The 18,364-nt window shown below is 50.4% G+C and overlaps 1 protein-coding gene across 1 annotated transcript in view; it reads right to left on the bottom strand.

Annotated features, from left to right (window-relative positions):
• Positions 1-18,364, bottom strand: part of oca2 (oculocutaneous albinism II) — a 288,339-nt gene that overhangs the window by 154,947 nt on the left and 115,028 nt on the right. Inside the window, exons 12-13 of the mRNA XM_034180628.1 lie at positions 12,829-12,885; positions 1,422-1,546 (exon numbers count right to left, since the gene is read on the bottom strand). Of these exons, the coding sequence (XP_034036519.1) occupies positions 1,422-1,546; positions 12,829-12,885 (182 nt within the window). The remainder of the gene's footprint in view (positions 1-1,421; positions 1,547-12,828; positions 12,886-18,364) is intronic.

Raw genomic sequence — 18,364 nt, 5'->3', positions numbered from 1 at the left:
TAGATCTTTGAGTTCAGCTCATGAAAAATTGGAGTTAAAAACAAAAGTTGCATTTATATTTTTCTTCATTGTATGTTAAATGGATTAGAGCTGCTCCTGGCCCTGCACTCTGCACTGTTGAGAGGGGCATGGCTGTCTTTGATACACCCACATGATCTCTGGGATCAACCTGGCACGAAATATACATTAATCGATTGGTTCGTGATATTGTGACGAAAAGCACCTCATTTTTGTCACGGCAACACAAATTCATTCTAATTCATTCCGTAATGGCTGCACAAAGTTAAAAGTGAAGTTTCCCATATACAGTGCAATCAGAGCCTCCTACATTTCCTTCTGGTTATCAATCTCTTTGTGCAAAACTCACCTACTTTAATGTTCAACACCAATAATTTTGCGCATTCAGGTGGACACACCCCAAACTGTATATTCATAAAGGCAAATGTGTTCAATGGACAATACACTGTATTTTGCACAATAAAAAGGCACAATGCTCAGTGACCACCATGAGCAAATCAGGCCCAAGGTGTGTTGTATGCTTGACTCTGTTGATTTCAGAAAATTCTTATTTGTTTTCGATTAAAAAAAGAAAACGTTCAAAGAAATTACTGAAAGTCCAATACTGTCATGACATCCATGTCCACAATGAGTGCCTGTAAAGTTCCAACCAGAGCAACAGAGCTCACGTGGGTGACGTGACGGTCAGATCGCCTGCTGCTTGTTCTGATTTGATGGTCCGTTTCAACCTGGGAGGCTGTCAGTGTTTGCTCCGTGCGCGCGCGCTTGCTGCAGCTTGTCGCCACCATGGCGATATGTTTTTATTTATGTCTACATAAATACAGCAATCAGACACATGCGCCTCACAGTGGACAGGTGTTTGTCCATGACTGTCCAAAAACAGTAGGTGTTGTCACCACAGCTGCTTCTGTAGGAAACCACGCCTCCTGTGAGTGAAGCGCACACACCCATGTGTCAGTGCGTGTGTTTGCAAAGTCACACTCATGAACAGTCTATTGTCGTGCCAAGAGTGCGAATGGCCACACATTTTCTAAGTGCCATGCGAGTGGTGTTAGATGTTCGTGCGTGTCACCTGGAATTTGGCCGGCACCTGCCGCGAGAGGGTGTGATGAGATTGCAGAGCACACACTCTGTCTTTCAGGCGCTTGTGCGCGCAAATAGTTGCAGCAACAGGTGTACGAGGCGTTGGCGACAGGGACATTACACGGTTTGCACACGATTCCTAAGTGTGCACTTCATCCAGACTTCACACTATGTGTGAAGGGACCCTTAGCGTTGTACCAGACCTTGAATATTGTATTTCTGACAGCTTGTTCTCCACACTGTAAGCTGGCATGTGTGCTCTTATCAGGACAGTTGACGTCATGTACCATCTGTTTCTGTGAACATTTTAATGACCGTACCTAATTGTGACAGGCGTGAAAAGCATCATCGTGGTCACATTATCCAGAAATGCAGACAGAATTGCAGCAATGAGACAGAGGATGATGATCATCGGCCACACTCTTCCTCTGGACAGCTGGTAAGCCTGCAAACAGTCAGAGTGCACCACAGTGAGACCTGTAATTCTCAATAACGTCTAGTCCAACTGCAAGAGGGACTCAAAATTTAATCAACTAAAACAACATAAAGTCACGATCGGATTCTACTGAGATCAATTTCAAACAAAACATTCACATATTTTAAATCAACATTTGAGGTAAAGTTATACATTTACATTTGGACGCTGAAGTTTTTTGAGGGTCAGCTAAAAAGTTCTGCTTCCTATGTGGTTATTTCAGTAACAAGTAAAATGAATCTCATACCTGCTGAAATGTTGGACTGTTCTCTATCAGACAGTTTGTCATTACGTGCCCCCAGAGGTGGGTAATCCCAGCTTCAAAAGAGTAAGAGTTTCACTATGTATTGCTTCTACCTTAAACAGGTGATTTCACTCATCAGCTCATTGACTTGACTGAAGACTTGAACAAATTAGATTGAGCTGGTTTAGTGGGTGGATGGAAATAATATGTCGTGGGCCATACTAAAATACGAAATGGACAAAATGGGGTGAAATGAGGACTGATAATCATGAAATGGGGGTAAAATGTAACGGAATGAAGCAGACTGACCCAGATTGACTCCAAATAGGTACTTTTATGTAACTGGCATTTGTTTTTTGTGAGATGCACTCACTACATGTATTAGGGGCAGGTACATCACCCGGTGTTAAAGAGATTGTTGTGTGGGCCGCTGAAGAGGAGGTACTGCTGGCCCACCACCACCAGTCGGCGCCCTGCTTGGAGTGCGGGCTTCAAGCATGAGAGGGCTCCGAGACAGAGAGTGACAGCTGTCACTCGTTTACACCAGCTGTCACCAATCACCACCATCTCTACAAAAGCCGGATCATTACTCCACCTCCTCGCCGAGAAATCAACTACCGTCGAAGGTAATTCTCTGCAAGTTATATTTTCTGAAGACTAATTATTGTTCTGTGTGCAGCCGGATTCCTGAAGTCAGTAGTAATTGGATTGGCGTGCAGTGAGAGTCTGCGACGTCTTCGCCTCTCACTCCATCCAAACAGCAACTGTCAGGAGCTGTATCGGAGGTGGAGGTTTTCCCTCCGCGAAGATCTGTAGAAGAAGGATTACTGGGTGTGTGGATACACACTCACCATAACTGTTTTGTCATCTTCTGCCAGCAGTACCAGGGTCTGCAACCGAAGACGGTGACCACCTGGGGACTCAGGACTTGGCGGCTCCGGTGTTCTTCAGGCCGTTGGTGGTGGAAGCTGTGTGGGTCCCGGCTCTCCGATCGCCAGAGGTCTCCTATCTTCGAGCCTGCCCGCACGTCACCTTGTGTACAATTGGCATCATCTGTATCTGTATTTAGTTGTGCGATTCACAACATTAAATTGTTACTCTTTGTCTTATCCATTGTCCGTTCATTTGCGCCCCCTGTTGCGGGTCCGTGTTACGACCCTCTCCCAACAGGATTTCTCGGCCATTCGTCATGGATCCCGAGGGGCGTCAACCACAGCTTGAACAACCAATGGGAGAACAAGGAGCGCAGGCGTCAGCAGGAGGCGTGGTAAGTGATCTGCAGCAAATCCTTACCGCTTTCACCGCTCAGTTAAATCTGGTAACCGAGCAGAATGCAGTCCTCAATCGGAGGGTGGAGGCTCTCACCGCCAGAGTAGAAGCGCGCGATTCGAGCGCTGCTGCAGTGACTCCTCCTGCTGGCTCTGGGCTACAGACAGACGTTCCACTGGCCGTTCAACAAACCCCCCCACCGTCCCCTGAAACTTACATAAGCCCTCCAGAACCGTACGGAGGTTGTGTCGAAACGTGCGCAGACTTCTTAATGCAGTGTTCGCTCATTTTTTCACAGCGTCCAGTTATGTACGCATCAGATGCCAGCCGGGTGGCTTATGTGATTAATTTGCTTCGAGGTGAGGCACGCACTTGGGCTACGGCGCTTTGGGAACAGAATTCGTGGCTCCTGACGTCATACGCTGGGTTTGTACGGGAATTCAAACAGGTGTTTGATCATCCCAACAGAGGCGAGACCGCCTCGAGCGTGCTGCTGTCAATGAGACAGGGGCGCCGAAGCGCAGGTGATTATGCAGTCGACTTCCGCATCGCGGCTGCGAGGTCCGGCTGGAATAATGTTTCGCTCCGCGCCGCCTTCATAAGCGGACTGTCTCCAGTACTGAAGGAGCATTTACTGGCTAAGGACGAACCGCAAGACTTCGATGGGCTTGTCAGTTTGGTTATACGTTTAGACAACCGGTTGAATGAACACCGTCGGGAGCAGGCCGGGGGGCGTGGTCGGGCACAAGCCGTCCCTCTCTCCTCCGGGTCCGAAAGGGTGTCGTCTTCCCCACGTTCCACTGCCAGAGGGCTCCGTGTGGCAACAGCTCCCCCTGCTGACGAAGCTATGGACACGAGCAGGGCCAAATTAAAATCAAATATCAGACAAAGGAGGCTGGCCCGCGGGGAGTGTTTTTTCTGTGGCTCTTGTGAGTACATGTTAAAAGACTGCCCCAAACGATCAAACTCCAACGCCCATCCTTAGGAACTGGGTTAAGGGTGGGCCATAATATTTACACAGGGAAAACCCATAAATCAGCACGAATCCCAGTAACAATCCTGAGTGGGGATTTAACCCTTCACGCCCCAGCACTGCTAGACACGGGGTCAGAAGGGAATCTGCTGGACAGCAGATGGGCCAGGGAAGTAGGGCTTCCTCTGGTGGCCCTGCCTTCACCATTGAAGGTACGAGCACTAGATGGCACTCTACTCCCGTTAATTACACATCAGACACAGCCAGTAACCTTGGTTGTGTCTGGGAATCACAGGGAGGAGATTGTGTTTTATGTAACACCTTCTACCTCCCGAGTGATTCTGGGATTTCCATGGATGGTGAAGCACAATCCCCGGATCGATTGGCCGTCTGGGGTGGTGACGCAGTGGAGCGAAACCTGCCACCGGGAGTGTCTTGGATCCTCGGTTCCACCCGGAATTACAGCTAAAGAGGAGGTCAAAGTCCCCCCCAATCTGACGGCGGTGCCCGAGGTGTACCACGATCTTGCTGACGTCTTCAGCAAAGATCTGGCACTCACTCTTCCCCCGCACCGACCGTACGATTGTGCCATCGATTTGATTCCGGGCGCTGAGTACCCGTCCAGTAGATTGTACAACCTCTCACGTCCGGAACGCGAATCGATGGAGACCTACATCCGGGACTCCTTAGCCGCCGGGTTGATTCGGAACTCCACCTCCCCGATGGGTGCGGGTTTTTGTTTTGTGGGTAAAAAAGACAGCGGACTCCGTCCATGCATTGACTACAGAGGGCTGAACAAGATTACGGTGTTGCCCCTGTTAGATTCGGTGTTCACGCCCCTGCATGGAGCCAAAATGTTCACCAAACTTGATCTTAGGAATGCGTACCACCTGGTTCAGATCCGGAAGGGAGACAAATGGAAGACGGCATTTAACACCCCGTTAGGTCATTTTGAGTACCTGGTCATGCCGTTCGGCCTCACTAATGCCCCCGCGACGTTCCAAGCATTGGTTAATGACATCTTGCGGGACTTCCTGCACCGGTTTGTCTTCGTATATCTGGATGATATACTCATCTTTTCTCCGGACCCTGAGTCTCATGTCCAGCATGTACGTCAGGTCCTGCAGCGGATACTAGAAAACCGGTTGTTTGTGAAGGGCGAGAAGTGTGAGTTCCACCGCACTTCTTTGTCCTTCCTGGGGTTCATCATCTCCTCCAACTCCGTCGCCCCGGATCCGGCCAAGGTTGCGGCGGTGAGAGATTGGCTCCAACCAACAAGCCGTAGGAAGCTGCAACAGTTCCTCGGCTTTGCAAATTTCTATCGGAGGTTCATTAAAGGTTACAGTCAGGTTGTTAGCCCCCTGACTGCCCTGACCTCCATTAAAGTCCCCTTCATTTGGTCGGATCGGTGCGAAGCCGCGTTTAGGGAGTTGAAACGCCGGTTTTCGTCTGCACCAGTTCTGGTGCAGCCTGATCCTACTCGCCAGTTCATAGTGGAGGTGGACGCCTCTGACTCAGGGATAGGAGCCGTTCTATCCCAGAGCGGGGAGTCCAACAAGGTTCTCCATCCATGTGCCTACTTTTCCCGCAGGTTGACCCCCGCAGAACACAACTAAGACGTGGGCAATCGGGAACTCCTCGCGGTTAAGGAGGCTCTTGAAGAGTGGAGACACCTGTTGGAGGGAGCTACGGTGCCTTTCACGGTTTTCACGGACCATCAGAACCTGGAGTACATCCGGACCGCCAAGCGGCTGAACCCCAGGCAAGCCCGCTGGTCCCTGTTCTTTGGACGCTTTGACTTCCGGATCACCTACCGTCCCGGGACTAGAAACCAACGATCCGACGCACTGTCCCGGGTGCATGAAGAGGAAGCCAAGGCCGAGTTGTCAGACCCCATCGAGACCATCGTTCCCGAGTCCACTGTCGTGGCCACCCTCACATGGGACGTGGAGAAGACCGTCTGGGAGGCCCTGACCAGGAACCCGGACCCGGGGAACGGTCCTAAGAACAGACTTTACGTCCCACCAGAAGCCAGGGCTGCCGTCTTGGACTTCTGCCACGGATCCAAGCTCTCCTGTCATCCCGGAGTGCGTAGGACCGTGGCAGTAGTCCAGCAGCACTTCTGGTGGGCATCACTGGAAGCCGACGTCCGGGACTATGTCCAGGCCTGCACCACCTGTGCTAGGGGCAAGGCGGATCATCACAAGATCAGGGGCCTCCTCCACCCCCTGCCTGTGCCTCATCGCCCCTGGTCTCACATCGGCCTGGACTTCGTCACGGGCCTCCCACCGTCCCAGGGTAACACCGTCATCCTCACGATAGTGGACCGGTTCTCCAAGGCGGCCCACTTCGTGGCCCTCCCGAAGCTCCCAAAGGCCCAGGAGACAGCAGACCTCCTGGTCCACCACGTCATGCGTCTGCATGGGATACCATCGGACATCGTTTCGGTTCGTGGTCCCCAGTTCTCCTCGCAGGTCTGGAGGAGTTTTTGTAAGGAACTGGGGGCCACCGTGAGTCTCTCGTCCGGGTATCACCCACAGACGAACGGCCAGGCAGAGCGGGCGAACCAGGAGTTGGAACAGGCTCTCCGCTGCGTAACCTCCGCGCATCCGGCGGCTTGGAGTGACCATCTGGCCTGGATCGAGTATGCCCACAATAGCCAGGTCTCATCTGCTACCGGCCTCTCCCCTTTCGAGGCGTGTTTGGGGTATCAGCCCCCATTGTTTCCACTTGTGGAGGGAGAGGTCGGGGTCCCCTCGGTCCAGGCCCACCTGCGAAGGTGCCGCCGGGTGTGGCGGACCGCCCGTTCTGCCCTGTTGCAGGCCCGGACGAGGGCTAAGGCCCATGCAGATCGCCGGCGTTCCCCGGCCCCTGCATACCAGCCTGGGCAGGAGGTGTGGTTATCAACCAAGGACATCCCACTGCAGGTTGAATCACAAAAGCTCAAAGACCGGTTCATCGGACCATTCTCAATACTCAAGATCCTCAGTCCGGCCGCAGTGAAGCTGAAACTCCCAGCTTCACTGCGGATTCACCCAGTGTTTCATGTTTCAAGGATAAAACCATACCACACCTCACCACTCTGCACTCCTGGACCCGTACCACCTCCTGCCCGTATCATCGACGGGGAGCCGGCATGAACTGTTCGTCGGCTCCTGGACGTCCGTCGGAAGGGCCGGGGTTTTCAATATCTGGTGGACTGGGAGGGGTACGGACCCGAAGAACGCTCCTGGGTGAAGAAGAGCTTCTCCCAGATCCCGGGGGAGGTTGGAGACATGGAGTCCGAGTGGACCATGTTCTCCACCTCCATTGTCGATGCGGCTGCTCGTAGCTGTGGTCGCAAGGTCTCTGGTGCCTGTCGCGGCGGCAATCCCCGAACCCGGTGGTGGACACCGGAGGTAAGGGATGCCATCAAGCTGTAGAAGGAGTCCTACTTATCTTTGTTGGTAGGTGGGACCCCAGAGGCAGCTGACAGGTACCGGCAGGCCAAGCGTGCCGCAGCCCGTGCGGTCGCAGAGGCAAAAACCCGGGTCTGGGAGGAGTTCGGGGAGGCTATGGAGGAGGACTATCGGTCGGCCTCGAAGAGATTCTGGCAAACCGTCCGACGCCTCAGGAGGCGGAAGCAGCTCTCCACCAGCACTGTTTACGGTGTGGGTGGGGAGCTGTTAACCCTGACTGGGGATGTTGTCGGGCAGTGGAAGGAGTACTTCGAGGATCTCCTCAATCCCATCGTCACGTCTTCCGAAGAGGAAGCAGAGACTGGGGACTCGGAGGCGGACTCATCCATTACCCAGGCCGAAGTCACCGAGGTGGTTAGAAAGCTCCTCGGTGGCAAGGCTCCTGGGGTGGATGAAATCTGTCCTGAGTACCTTAAGTCTCTGGATGTTGTGGGACTGTCTTGGCTGACACGCCTCTGCAACATCGCGTGGCGATCGGGGACAGTGCCTCTGGATTGGCAGACCGGGGTGGTGGTCCCTCTGTTTAAGAAGGGGGACCGGAGGGTGTGTTCCAACTATAGGGGGATCATACTCCTCAGCCTCCCTGGTAAGGTCTATTCCAGAGTACTGGAGAGGAGAATTCGACCGATGGTCAAACCTCGGATTCAGGAGGAGCAGTGTGGTTTTCGTCCTGGTTGCGGCACACTGGACCAGCTCTACATGCTCCATCGGGTGCTCGAGGGTTCATGGGAGTTTGCCCAACCACTCCACATGTGTTTTGTGGATCTGGAGAAGGCATTCGACCGTGTCCCTCGGCGCACCCTGTGGGGAGTGCTCCGGGAGTATGGGGTCCGGGGTCCTTTGCTAAGGGCTAGCCGGTCCCTGTACGACTGCAGCAGGAGCTTGGTTCGCATTGCCGGTAGTAAGTCAAACCTGTTTCCAGTGCATGTTGGCCTCCGACAGGGCTGCCCTTTGTCACCGGTTCTGTTCATTATTTTATGGACAGAATTCTAGGCGCAGCCAGGGTGTAGAGGGGGTCTGGTTTGGGAACCACAGAATCTCGTCTCTGCTGTTTGCGGACGATGTGGTTCTGTTGGCTTCGTCAAATCAGGACCTTCAGCGTGCACTGGGGCAGTTTGCAGCCGAGTGTGAAGCGTCCGGGATGAAAATCAGCACCTCCAAATCCGAGGCCATGGTTCTCGACCGGAAAAAGGTGCTTTGCCCTCTTCAGGTCGGTGGAGTGTCCTTGCCTCAAGTGGAGGAGTTTAAGTATCTCGGGGTCTTGTTCACGAGTGAGGGACGGATGGAGCGTGAGATCGATAGACGGATCGGTGCAGCATCTGCAGTGATGCGGTCGCTGTATCGGACCGTCGTGGTGAAGACAGAGCTGAGTAGGGGGGCAAAGCTCTCGATTTACCGATCGATCTACGTTCCGATCCTCACCTATGGTCATGAGATTTGGCTCATGACCGAAAGAACGAGATTGCAAGTACAAGTGGCCGAGATGAGTTTCCTCCGCAGGGTGGCTGGGTGCTCCCTTAGAGATAGGGTGAGGAGCTCGGTCACTCGGGAGGAGCTCGGAGTCGAGCCACTGCTCCTCCACGTCGAAAGGAGTCAGTTGAGGTGGCTCGGGCATCTTTTCCGGATGCCCCCTGGACGCCTCGCTGGAGAGGTGTTCCAGGCACGTCCCACTGGGAGGAGGCCCCGGGGAAGACCCAGGACACGCTGGAGGGACTACATCTCTCGGCTGGCTTGGGAACGCCTTGTGGTTCCCCCGGAGGAGCTGGGGGAGGTGTGTGTGGATCGGGAGGTCTGGGCGGCTTTGCTTGAGCTACTGCCCCCGCGACCCGACTCCGGATAAAGCGGAAGAAAATGGATGGATGGATGGATGGATGCAGCAGCTAGAGCTGACAGGCAATTAATGTGCATACACACTCCAGACAACTTTACTTTTGTAAGGAAGGAGTACCCTAAAATGATCCTAAAACAAGTCTGTTTGGTTGGTTCAGTCACCTGCCAAATGAAAGTTCATTTACAGCCACTATTTCTGGTCGTGTCCTATGGCCTACTCAGGACTACGGATGTTAACATGTTTACAGTTTCCATTTTATAGTGATGCTCGTTAATGTGCTCAGTCCCTATTAAATCAATAAAAAATACTAATAGAAAAAGAAGGTATTCATGTATTATACCATACAAGGTTTGATTAGGTCAGGTCTCAAAACACGTGTCATGTGATGCTGGTGCCATGCGTCACCGTAGTGATGTGGGATGCAGCAACAAGCTCAAGAGCGCAAGTAACACAGAGCAACTTTTCCATCTCTGGAACACCATCTTACCATGATGCACCAGAATGGACTATTGTGAGGGAACACACACGTTTCAGTGCCAGGCTTCTGTAGATCCTTACGGCATGTTAGCATAGGTCACCAAGTGTCTTAAAGAAAGTAAAAGTACTCAAAGTAAAAGTAAAGTACTCCAAGTAAATCATGCCGCATTGGGGCGTAATACAGGGTGTGATACATAGACATGTAATAAGATATTTATCACACAGTAAGGTAAGTCCCTTCGGGTGCTCCCTTGTTTGCACTCGGGGTCGCCACAACAAATCCAAGGTGGATCTGCATGTTGAATTGGCATAAGTTTTACGCCGGATGCCCTTCCTGGCACAGCCATGTAATGTGGAGTTCCACATTACATGGAGAAATGTGGCAGGGGTGGAATTTGAACCCGGAACCTTCCGCACTGAAACCAAGCGCATTAACCACTTAATAAAGAACAAGAACCATATAGTTACCGTCAACTCCATTTAATAACAACTCATTTACTCACGACACCAACAACACATGCTACTAATAAACAGCATAACACAGTAGGTCTGATCTACAGTGGGGCAAAAAAGTATTTAGTCAGCCCCTGATTGTGCAAGTTCTCCTACTTAGAAAGATGAGAGAGGTCTGTAATTTTCATTATAGGTACACTTCAATTATGAGAGACAAAATGAGAAAACAAAATCCAGGAAATCACATTGTAGGATTTTTAAATAATTTATTTATAAATTATGTTGGAAAATAAGTATTTGGTCAATAACAAAAGTTCAACTCAATACTTTGTAACATAATCTTTGTTGGCATTGACAGAGGTGAAACGTTTCCTGAAAGTCTTCACCAGGTTTGCACACACTGTAGCTGGTATTTTGGCCCATTCCTCCATGCAGATCTCCTCAGTGATGTTTTGGGGCTGTTGCTGGGCAACATGGACTTTCAACTCCCTCAACAAATTTTCTATTGGGTTGAGGTCTGGAGACTGGCTAGGCCACTCCAGGACCTTGAAATGCTTTTTACAGAGCCACTCCTTCATTGCCTGAGCGGTGTGTTTGGGATCATTGTCATGCTGGAAGACCCAGCCATGTTGCATCTTCACTGCTCTCACTGATGGAAGGAGGTTTTGGCTTAAAAGCTCATGATACATGGCCCCATTCATTCTTCTCTTAACAGAGATCAGTCGTCCTGTCCCCTTTGCAGAACAACAGCCCCAAAGCATGATGTTTCCACCCCCATGCTTCACAGTAGATATAGTGTTCTTGGGATGCAACTCAGCATTCTTTTTCCTCCAAACACAACGAGTTGAGTTTTTACCAAAATGTTCTAGTTTGGTTTCATCTGACCACATGATATTCTCCCAATCCTCTTCTGGATCATCCATATGCTCTCTGGCAAACTTCAGATGGGCCTGGACACATGCTGTCTTAAGCGGGGGGACACGCCTGGCACTGCAGGATTTGAGTCCCTCTCTGCATAGTGTGTAGCCTTTGTTACTTTGGTCCCAGCTCTCTGCAGGTCATTTATCAGGTCCCTCCGTGTAGTTATGGGAGTTTTGTTCACCGTTCTCATGATCATTTTGACCCCATGGGATGACATCTTGCGTGGAGCCCCAGATTGAGGGAGATTATCAATGGTCTTGTATGTCTTCCATTTTCTTACAATTGCTCCCACAGTTGATTTATTTACACCAACCTGTTTGACTATTGTAGATTCACTCTTCCCAGCCTGGCGCGCATCTACAATTTCTTCCTGGTGTCCTTCAACAGCTCTTTAGTCTTGGCCATGGTTGAGTTTGGAGTCTGACTGTTTGAGGCTGTGGATAGGTGTCTTTTATACAGATAACGAGTTCCAACAGGTGCCATTAATACAGGTAACAGGTGGAGGACAGAAGAGCTTCTTAAAGAAGAAGTTACAGATCTGTTTGTGGGTGACCAAATACCTTATTTTCCAGCATAATTTATAAATAAATTCTTTAAAAATCCTACAATGTGATTTTCTGGATTTTTTTTTCTCATTTTGTCTCTCATAATTGAAGTGTACCTATAATGAAAATTACAGACCTCTCTCATCTTTCTAAGTAGGAGAACTTGCACAGTCAGGGGCTGACTAAATACTTTTTTGCCCCACTGTATATAATCATCAAAATAGTTAAAGAATAATCATACACATAAATCATGTAGAATGAATAACGCAGGTAGATATGTAAATTATGGAATGTTCTTATGTTTCTCTATAAAGTCACGAGTGTCCACTAACTTCTTTGATGTCTCACAACTTCAGTATGAAACTCAAGTTGTAGAATTCTCCCTGCTACGGAGGCTAAAACTCTCTCACCTTGATCAGACATCTTGGTTGAATGAAATTATCTGGATCCCGTATCAGGATCCTGCACTTGTCACCAGGGTAACACAAAATGGGCGTGTCATTGGTGGGACTGAAAAATGGTGGCTACTGATTGGATGAAAGTGGGGTGATAAAAAGCCTGGTAGTTTCAATGTCTTTTTTTTTTTTTGTATCGCCCTGATTTTATTGCCACATATTCCGTGTAATATGTGATAAGACCTCTTTCTGTGCCTGCTGGTTTAAATGGGAAGTTACTGAGAGGGAGAAAAGAGTACGTGAAGCTGAAGAAGACTGTTGGCAGGTCTCACAGACCAAACAGGAGTCTATCGGTGGTCGTCTGGGACATATGTCACAGAAGCTCTTTAAATTTTGCTTATAGCAGAAGAGCTTCTACAGGATACAAATTTACAGTAAAAGATTTGATTGATTGATTGATTGATTGATTGATTGATTGATTGATATTAACAGAGTCTCTGAGACAATTCCTTTAAAAATGCCAGTGTTCAGAATGATTTGGACCCAAATAAAAACATCTTATTCAGGTGTCGGTACGAGTGTCTGATATCCGTCTGTGATACCCAGAGGAATCTCTTATAACAACTACTTACAGTGCACCTTCACATTCAGTGTGTTTGTTTGTTTTTAAACCATTATTAACTCACCTTTACAGCAAAATAGTCAAAGAAGCCAGTCTCTGAAAAAATAGCCACCAGCACCATCTGTAAGTAAAAGGACATGTTCATTTAAAATAAATGTGTTGTGGAACAAGGTTAACTGTCATCCTATAAAAAGACAAACTGTAGTATAGTCACGTGTGCCTCACATAGGAAAAGTTCATTTGTTTATTAAGCTGCCATATATTTTTGAGATTGATCAAATCAACATTTATCGTGCCTGATTGACAAAGAGCTCATATAACGAGTGCTAAATTGTGTGGACTTTCCAAACCTTTGCCTGCTGGGTTGGAGAATGTTTTGCAAGTGATTTACTATGAATAATTGTACACATGGCAGCGTGTGGTAGCATGATGTAGACAGCAGTATGCAAATGAGGATTTTGCATGTTTTAATGATTGTAACTACAAAATTAAATTCCAACTCTGCATCACCAACACATAACTGAGCATGTTCACGCGCTGGCAATTAAAAAAAAATACCATATTTGCATGTCTGAGGGCCCAGGGCCAAGCATAAGCCCACCCCCCTTTTTTAAGAGAGTTAGTTAAACACCCACCAAAAATCAAATTATTTAACTTTTATTAAATGCCCACCTCTAAATAAATAAATTCTGTGACCCCTCATAAAAAGCAAAAAAGAATGAGTTTTCACAATGTTTTTCTCGTCTCTTCTGCATCTCACATATCTGTTTGATCTATGCTCTTATTGTGAAAGACTCTTGCACAAGAAACAGGAAGTGTTCTGTGACAATGTGGCTAACTTTATATAATTAAGCCCCAGTCACATAGTGAATGAGCTGCTATCAGTTTGTGTTCGTTTTTGTCTGACAAAATTCCTTTTTCCATCCAGGAAAATTAGTTCCTTGCCAGCTGATGCCCACAAGTTTGTCAGAAAGTTTTGTTCATGTTCAAAACAGCGATCTTCCCTGCTGCCTGGATGTTTATTTGCCGTTTTGAGCGTGAGAGAGTGGGACATGAAGCGCTTGTGGATGCGAACATGGAGAAGACTGAGTTCACGTGTTGACAGCGACAGACTGGATGTTCCATTTTTTTCAATGAGAGGCTGACAGCAAAATTATGGACGTTTTATCTGAATGAGCAAGAATCATGAACAGATGATTTAACTGCAGAGGCACCTGGATTTGAACACTTAAGAACTTCTGAAGCTTCCAAGAGTGCCAGAGGAAGGAACACATTTAATAAATGACAAAAGAATAGGTCAAAAACAGACACAGGTGACTTGTTCTTCATTTGTGAGGAAAATAGACATTTTATTGAAATGGGTGATGTGACAAATGTAATATTTGCCCGGGTTTGTGCAACCGGCTATCACCCAGACACGCGAATATAGTATATCAATTTCAAGCATTTAATTATTGTTTCATCAATGTAGTTAAAGTGCATATCTCTGGTAAATGAAATGTCAAAATAACAAAATGTTATGTCTGAAAGGTGTATATGTCTCATTTCTTCCAGAGCAGGACCCTCACCCACACCACAACTGGACCCTCACCCAGACCACAACTGGACCCTCACCCAGGCCACAACTGGACCCACAACTGGATCCACACCCAGGCCACAACTGGACCCACAACTGGATCCACACCCAGGCCACAACTGGACCCTCACCCAGGACACAAATGGATCCACACCCAGACCACAACTGGACCCTCACCCAGGACACAACTGGACCCTCACACAGGCCACAAATGGATCCACACCCAGACCACAACTGGACCCTCACCCAGGACACAACTGGACCCTCACCCAGGCCACAACTGGATCCACACCCAGACCAAAACTGGACCCTCACCCAGGCCACAACTGGATCCACACCCAGACCACAACTGGACCCTCACCCAGGCCACAACTGGACCCTCACCCAGGCCACAACTGGATCCACACCCAGACCACAACTGGACCCTCACCCAGACCACAACTGGACCCTCACCCAGACCACAACTGGATCCACACCCAGACCACAACTGGACCCTCACCCAGACCACAACTGGACCCTCACCCAGGCCACAACTGGATCCACACCCAGACCACAACTGGACCCTCACCCAGACCACAACTGGACCCTCACCCAGGCCACAACTGGATCCACACCCAGGCCACAACTGGACCCACACCCAGACCACAACTGGATCCACACCCAGACCAAAACTGGACCCACACCCAGACCACAACTGGACCCACACCCAGACCACAACTGGATCCACACCCAGGCCACAACTGGACCCATACCCAGACCACAACTGGACCCTCACACAGGCCACAAATGGATCCACACCCAGACCACAACTGGACCCTCACCCAGGACACAACTGGACCCTCACCCAGGACACAACTGGACCCTCACCCAGGCCACAACTGGATCCACACCCAGACCAAAACTGGACCCACACCCAGACCACAACTGGACCCTCACCCAGACCACAACTGGACCCTCACCCAGGCCACAACTGGATCCACACCCAGACCACAACTGGACCCTCACCCAGGCCACAACTGGACCCTCACCCAGACCACAACTGGACCCTCACCCAGGCCACAACTGTATCCACACCCAGGCCACAACTGGACCCACACCCAGACCACAACTGGATCCACACCCAGACCAAAACTGGACCCTCTCCCAGACCACAACTGGACCCACACCCAGACCACAACTGGATCCACACCCAGGCCACAACTGGATCCACACCCAGACCAAAACTGGATCCACACCCAGACCACAACTGGACCCTCACCCAGGACACAATTGGACCCTCACCCAGGCCACAACTGGATCCACACCCAGACCACAACTGGACCCTCACCCAGGCCACAACTGGACCCTCACCCAGGCCACAACTGGATCCACACCCAGACCACAACTGGACCCTCACCCAGACCACAACTGGACCCTCACCCAGACCACAACAGGACCCATACCCAGACCACAACTGGACCCTCACACAGGCCACAACTGGAGCCACACCCAGACCACAACTGGACCCTCACCCAGGACACAACTGGACCCTCACCCAGGCCACAACTGGACCCACACCCAGACCACAACTGGACCCTCACACAGACCACAACTGGACCCACACCCAGACCACAACTGGATCCACACCCAGACCAAAACTGGACCCTCATCCAGGCCACAACTGGACCCACACCCAGACCACAAATGGACCCTCACCCAGGCCACAACTGGATCCACACCCAGACCACAACTGGACCCTCACCCAGGACACAACTGGACCCTCACCCAGGACACAACTGGACCCACACCTAGACCACAACTGGACCCTCACCTAGGCCACAACTGGACCCACACCCAGGCCACAACTGGACCCACACCCAGGCCACAACTGGACCCACACCCAGACCAAAACTGGACCCTCTCCCAGACCACAACTGGACCCACACCCAGACCACAACTGGATCCACACCCAGGCCACAACTGGATCCACACCCAGACCACAACTGGACCCTCACCCAGGCCACAACTGGATCCACACCCAGGCCACAACTGGACCCACACCCAGACCACAACTGGACCCTCACCCAGGCCACAACTGGATCCACACCCAGGCCACAACTGGACCCATACCCAGACCACAACTGGACCCTCACACAGGCCACAAATGGATCCACACCCAGACCACAACTGGACCCTCACCCAGGACACAACTGGACCCTCACCCAGGCCACAACTGGATCCACACCCAGACCAAAACTGGACCCTCTCCCAGACCACAAATGGACCCTCACCCAGGCCACAACTGGATCCACACCCAGACCACAACTGGACCCTCACCCAGGACACAACTGGACCCTCACCCAGGCCACAACTGGATCCACACCTAGACCACAACTGGACCCTCACCCAGGCCACAACTGGACCCACACCCAGACCACAACTGGACCCTCACCCAGGCCACAACTGGATCCACACCCAGACCACAACTGGACCCTCACCCAGACCACAACTAGACCCTCACCCAGACCACAACAGGACCCATACCCAGACCACAACTGGACCCTTACACAGGCCACAAATGGATCCACACCCAGACCACAACTGGACCCTCACCCAGGACACAACTGGACCCTCACCCAGGCCACAACTGGACCCACACCCAGACCACAACTGGACCCTCACACAGACCACAACTGGACCCACACCCAGACCACAACTGGATCCACACCCAGACCAAAACTGGACCCTCTCCCAGACCACAACTGGACCCACACCCAGACCACAACTGGATCCACACCCAGACCAAAACTGGACCCTCTCCCAGACCACAACTGGACCCACACCCAGACCACAACTGGATCCACACCCAGGCCACAACTGGATCCACACCCAGACCACAACTGGACCCTCACCCAGGCCACAACTGGATCCACACCCAGGCCACAACTGGATCCACACCCAGACCACAACTGGACCCTCACCCAGGCCACAACTGGACCCTCACACAGACCACAACTGGACCCTCACCCAGGCCACAACTGGATCCACACCCAGACCACAACTGGACCCTCACCCAGGCCACAACTGGATCCACACCCAGGCCACAACTGGACCCACACCCAGACCACAACTGGATCCACACCCAGACCAAAACTGGACCCTCACCCAGACCACAACTGGACCCTCACCCAGACCACAACTGGACCCTCACCCAGGCCACAACTGGACCCTCACCCAGGCCACAACTGGACCCACACCCAGACCACAACTGGATCCACACCCAGGCCACAACTGGACCCACACCCAGGCCACAACTGAACCCTCACCCAGGCCACAACTGGACCCAAAAGCAGGACTCTCACATATAACATAGTACACATCTCACGAACAACAAGATTTTTGTCTTTTTCATGTTAAATGGGCCAAATCACTTATATAAAAAGAAAATTAATGAAAATTGCTGCTGTACTTTGATTCTTTTAATAAGACATGTAACCTGCTACGATCCCAGGTTTTGAACAGGTGTGATACTTGTGTGTGGCCACAGCGTGCTTGCCTGATGTTACTCACAGTGGTCCTCAGTGTATTCAGGGAGCTTGTATGTACAACCCCAATTCCAGTGAAGTTGAAACGTTGTGTGAAATGTAAATAAAAACAGAATACAATGATATGTAAATCCTCTTCAACCTACGGGTATATACAATTGAATACACCACAAAGACAAGATATTTAATGTTCAAACTGATAGACATTTTTGTTTTTGTGCAAATATTTGCTCATTTTGAAATGCATGCCTGCAATACGTTTCAAAAAGCTGGGACAGGTGGTATGGTTACAATCTGGTATGTTTACCACTGTGTTACATCACCTTTCCTTCTAACAACACTCAATAAGCGTTTGGGAACTGAGGACACTAATTCTGAGTGTCATGACTGGGTATAAAAGGAGCATCCCCAAAAGTCTCAGCCGTTCACAAGCAAAGATGGGGCGAGGATCACCACTTTGTGAACAACTGAATGAAAACATAGTCCAACAGTTTAAGAAC

This window comes from Thalassophryne amazonica, chromosome 10 (genome assembly GCF_902500255.1).
Source record: "Thalassophryne amazonica chromosome 10, fThaAma1.1, whole genome shotgun sequence".
NCBI lineage: Eukaryota > Metazoa > Chordata > Actinopteri > Batrachoidiformes > Batrachoididae > Thalassophryne > Thalassophryne amazonica.
This window is presented reverse-complemented; position numbering and strand designations above follow the sequence as displayed.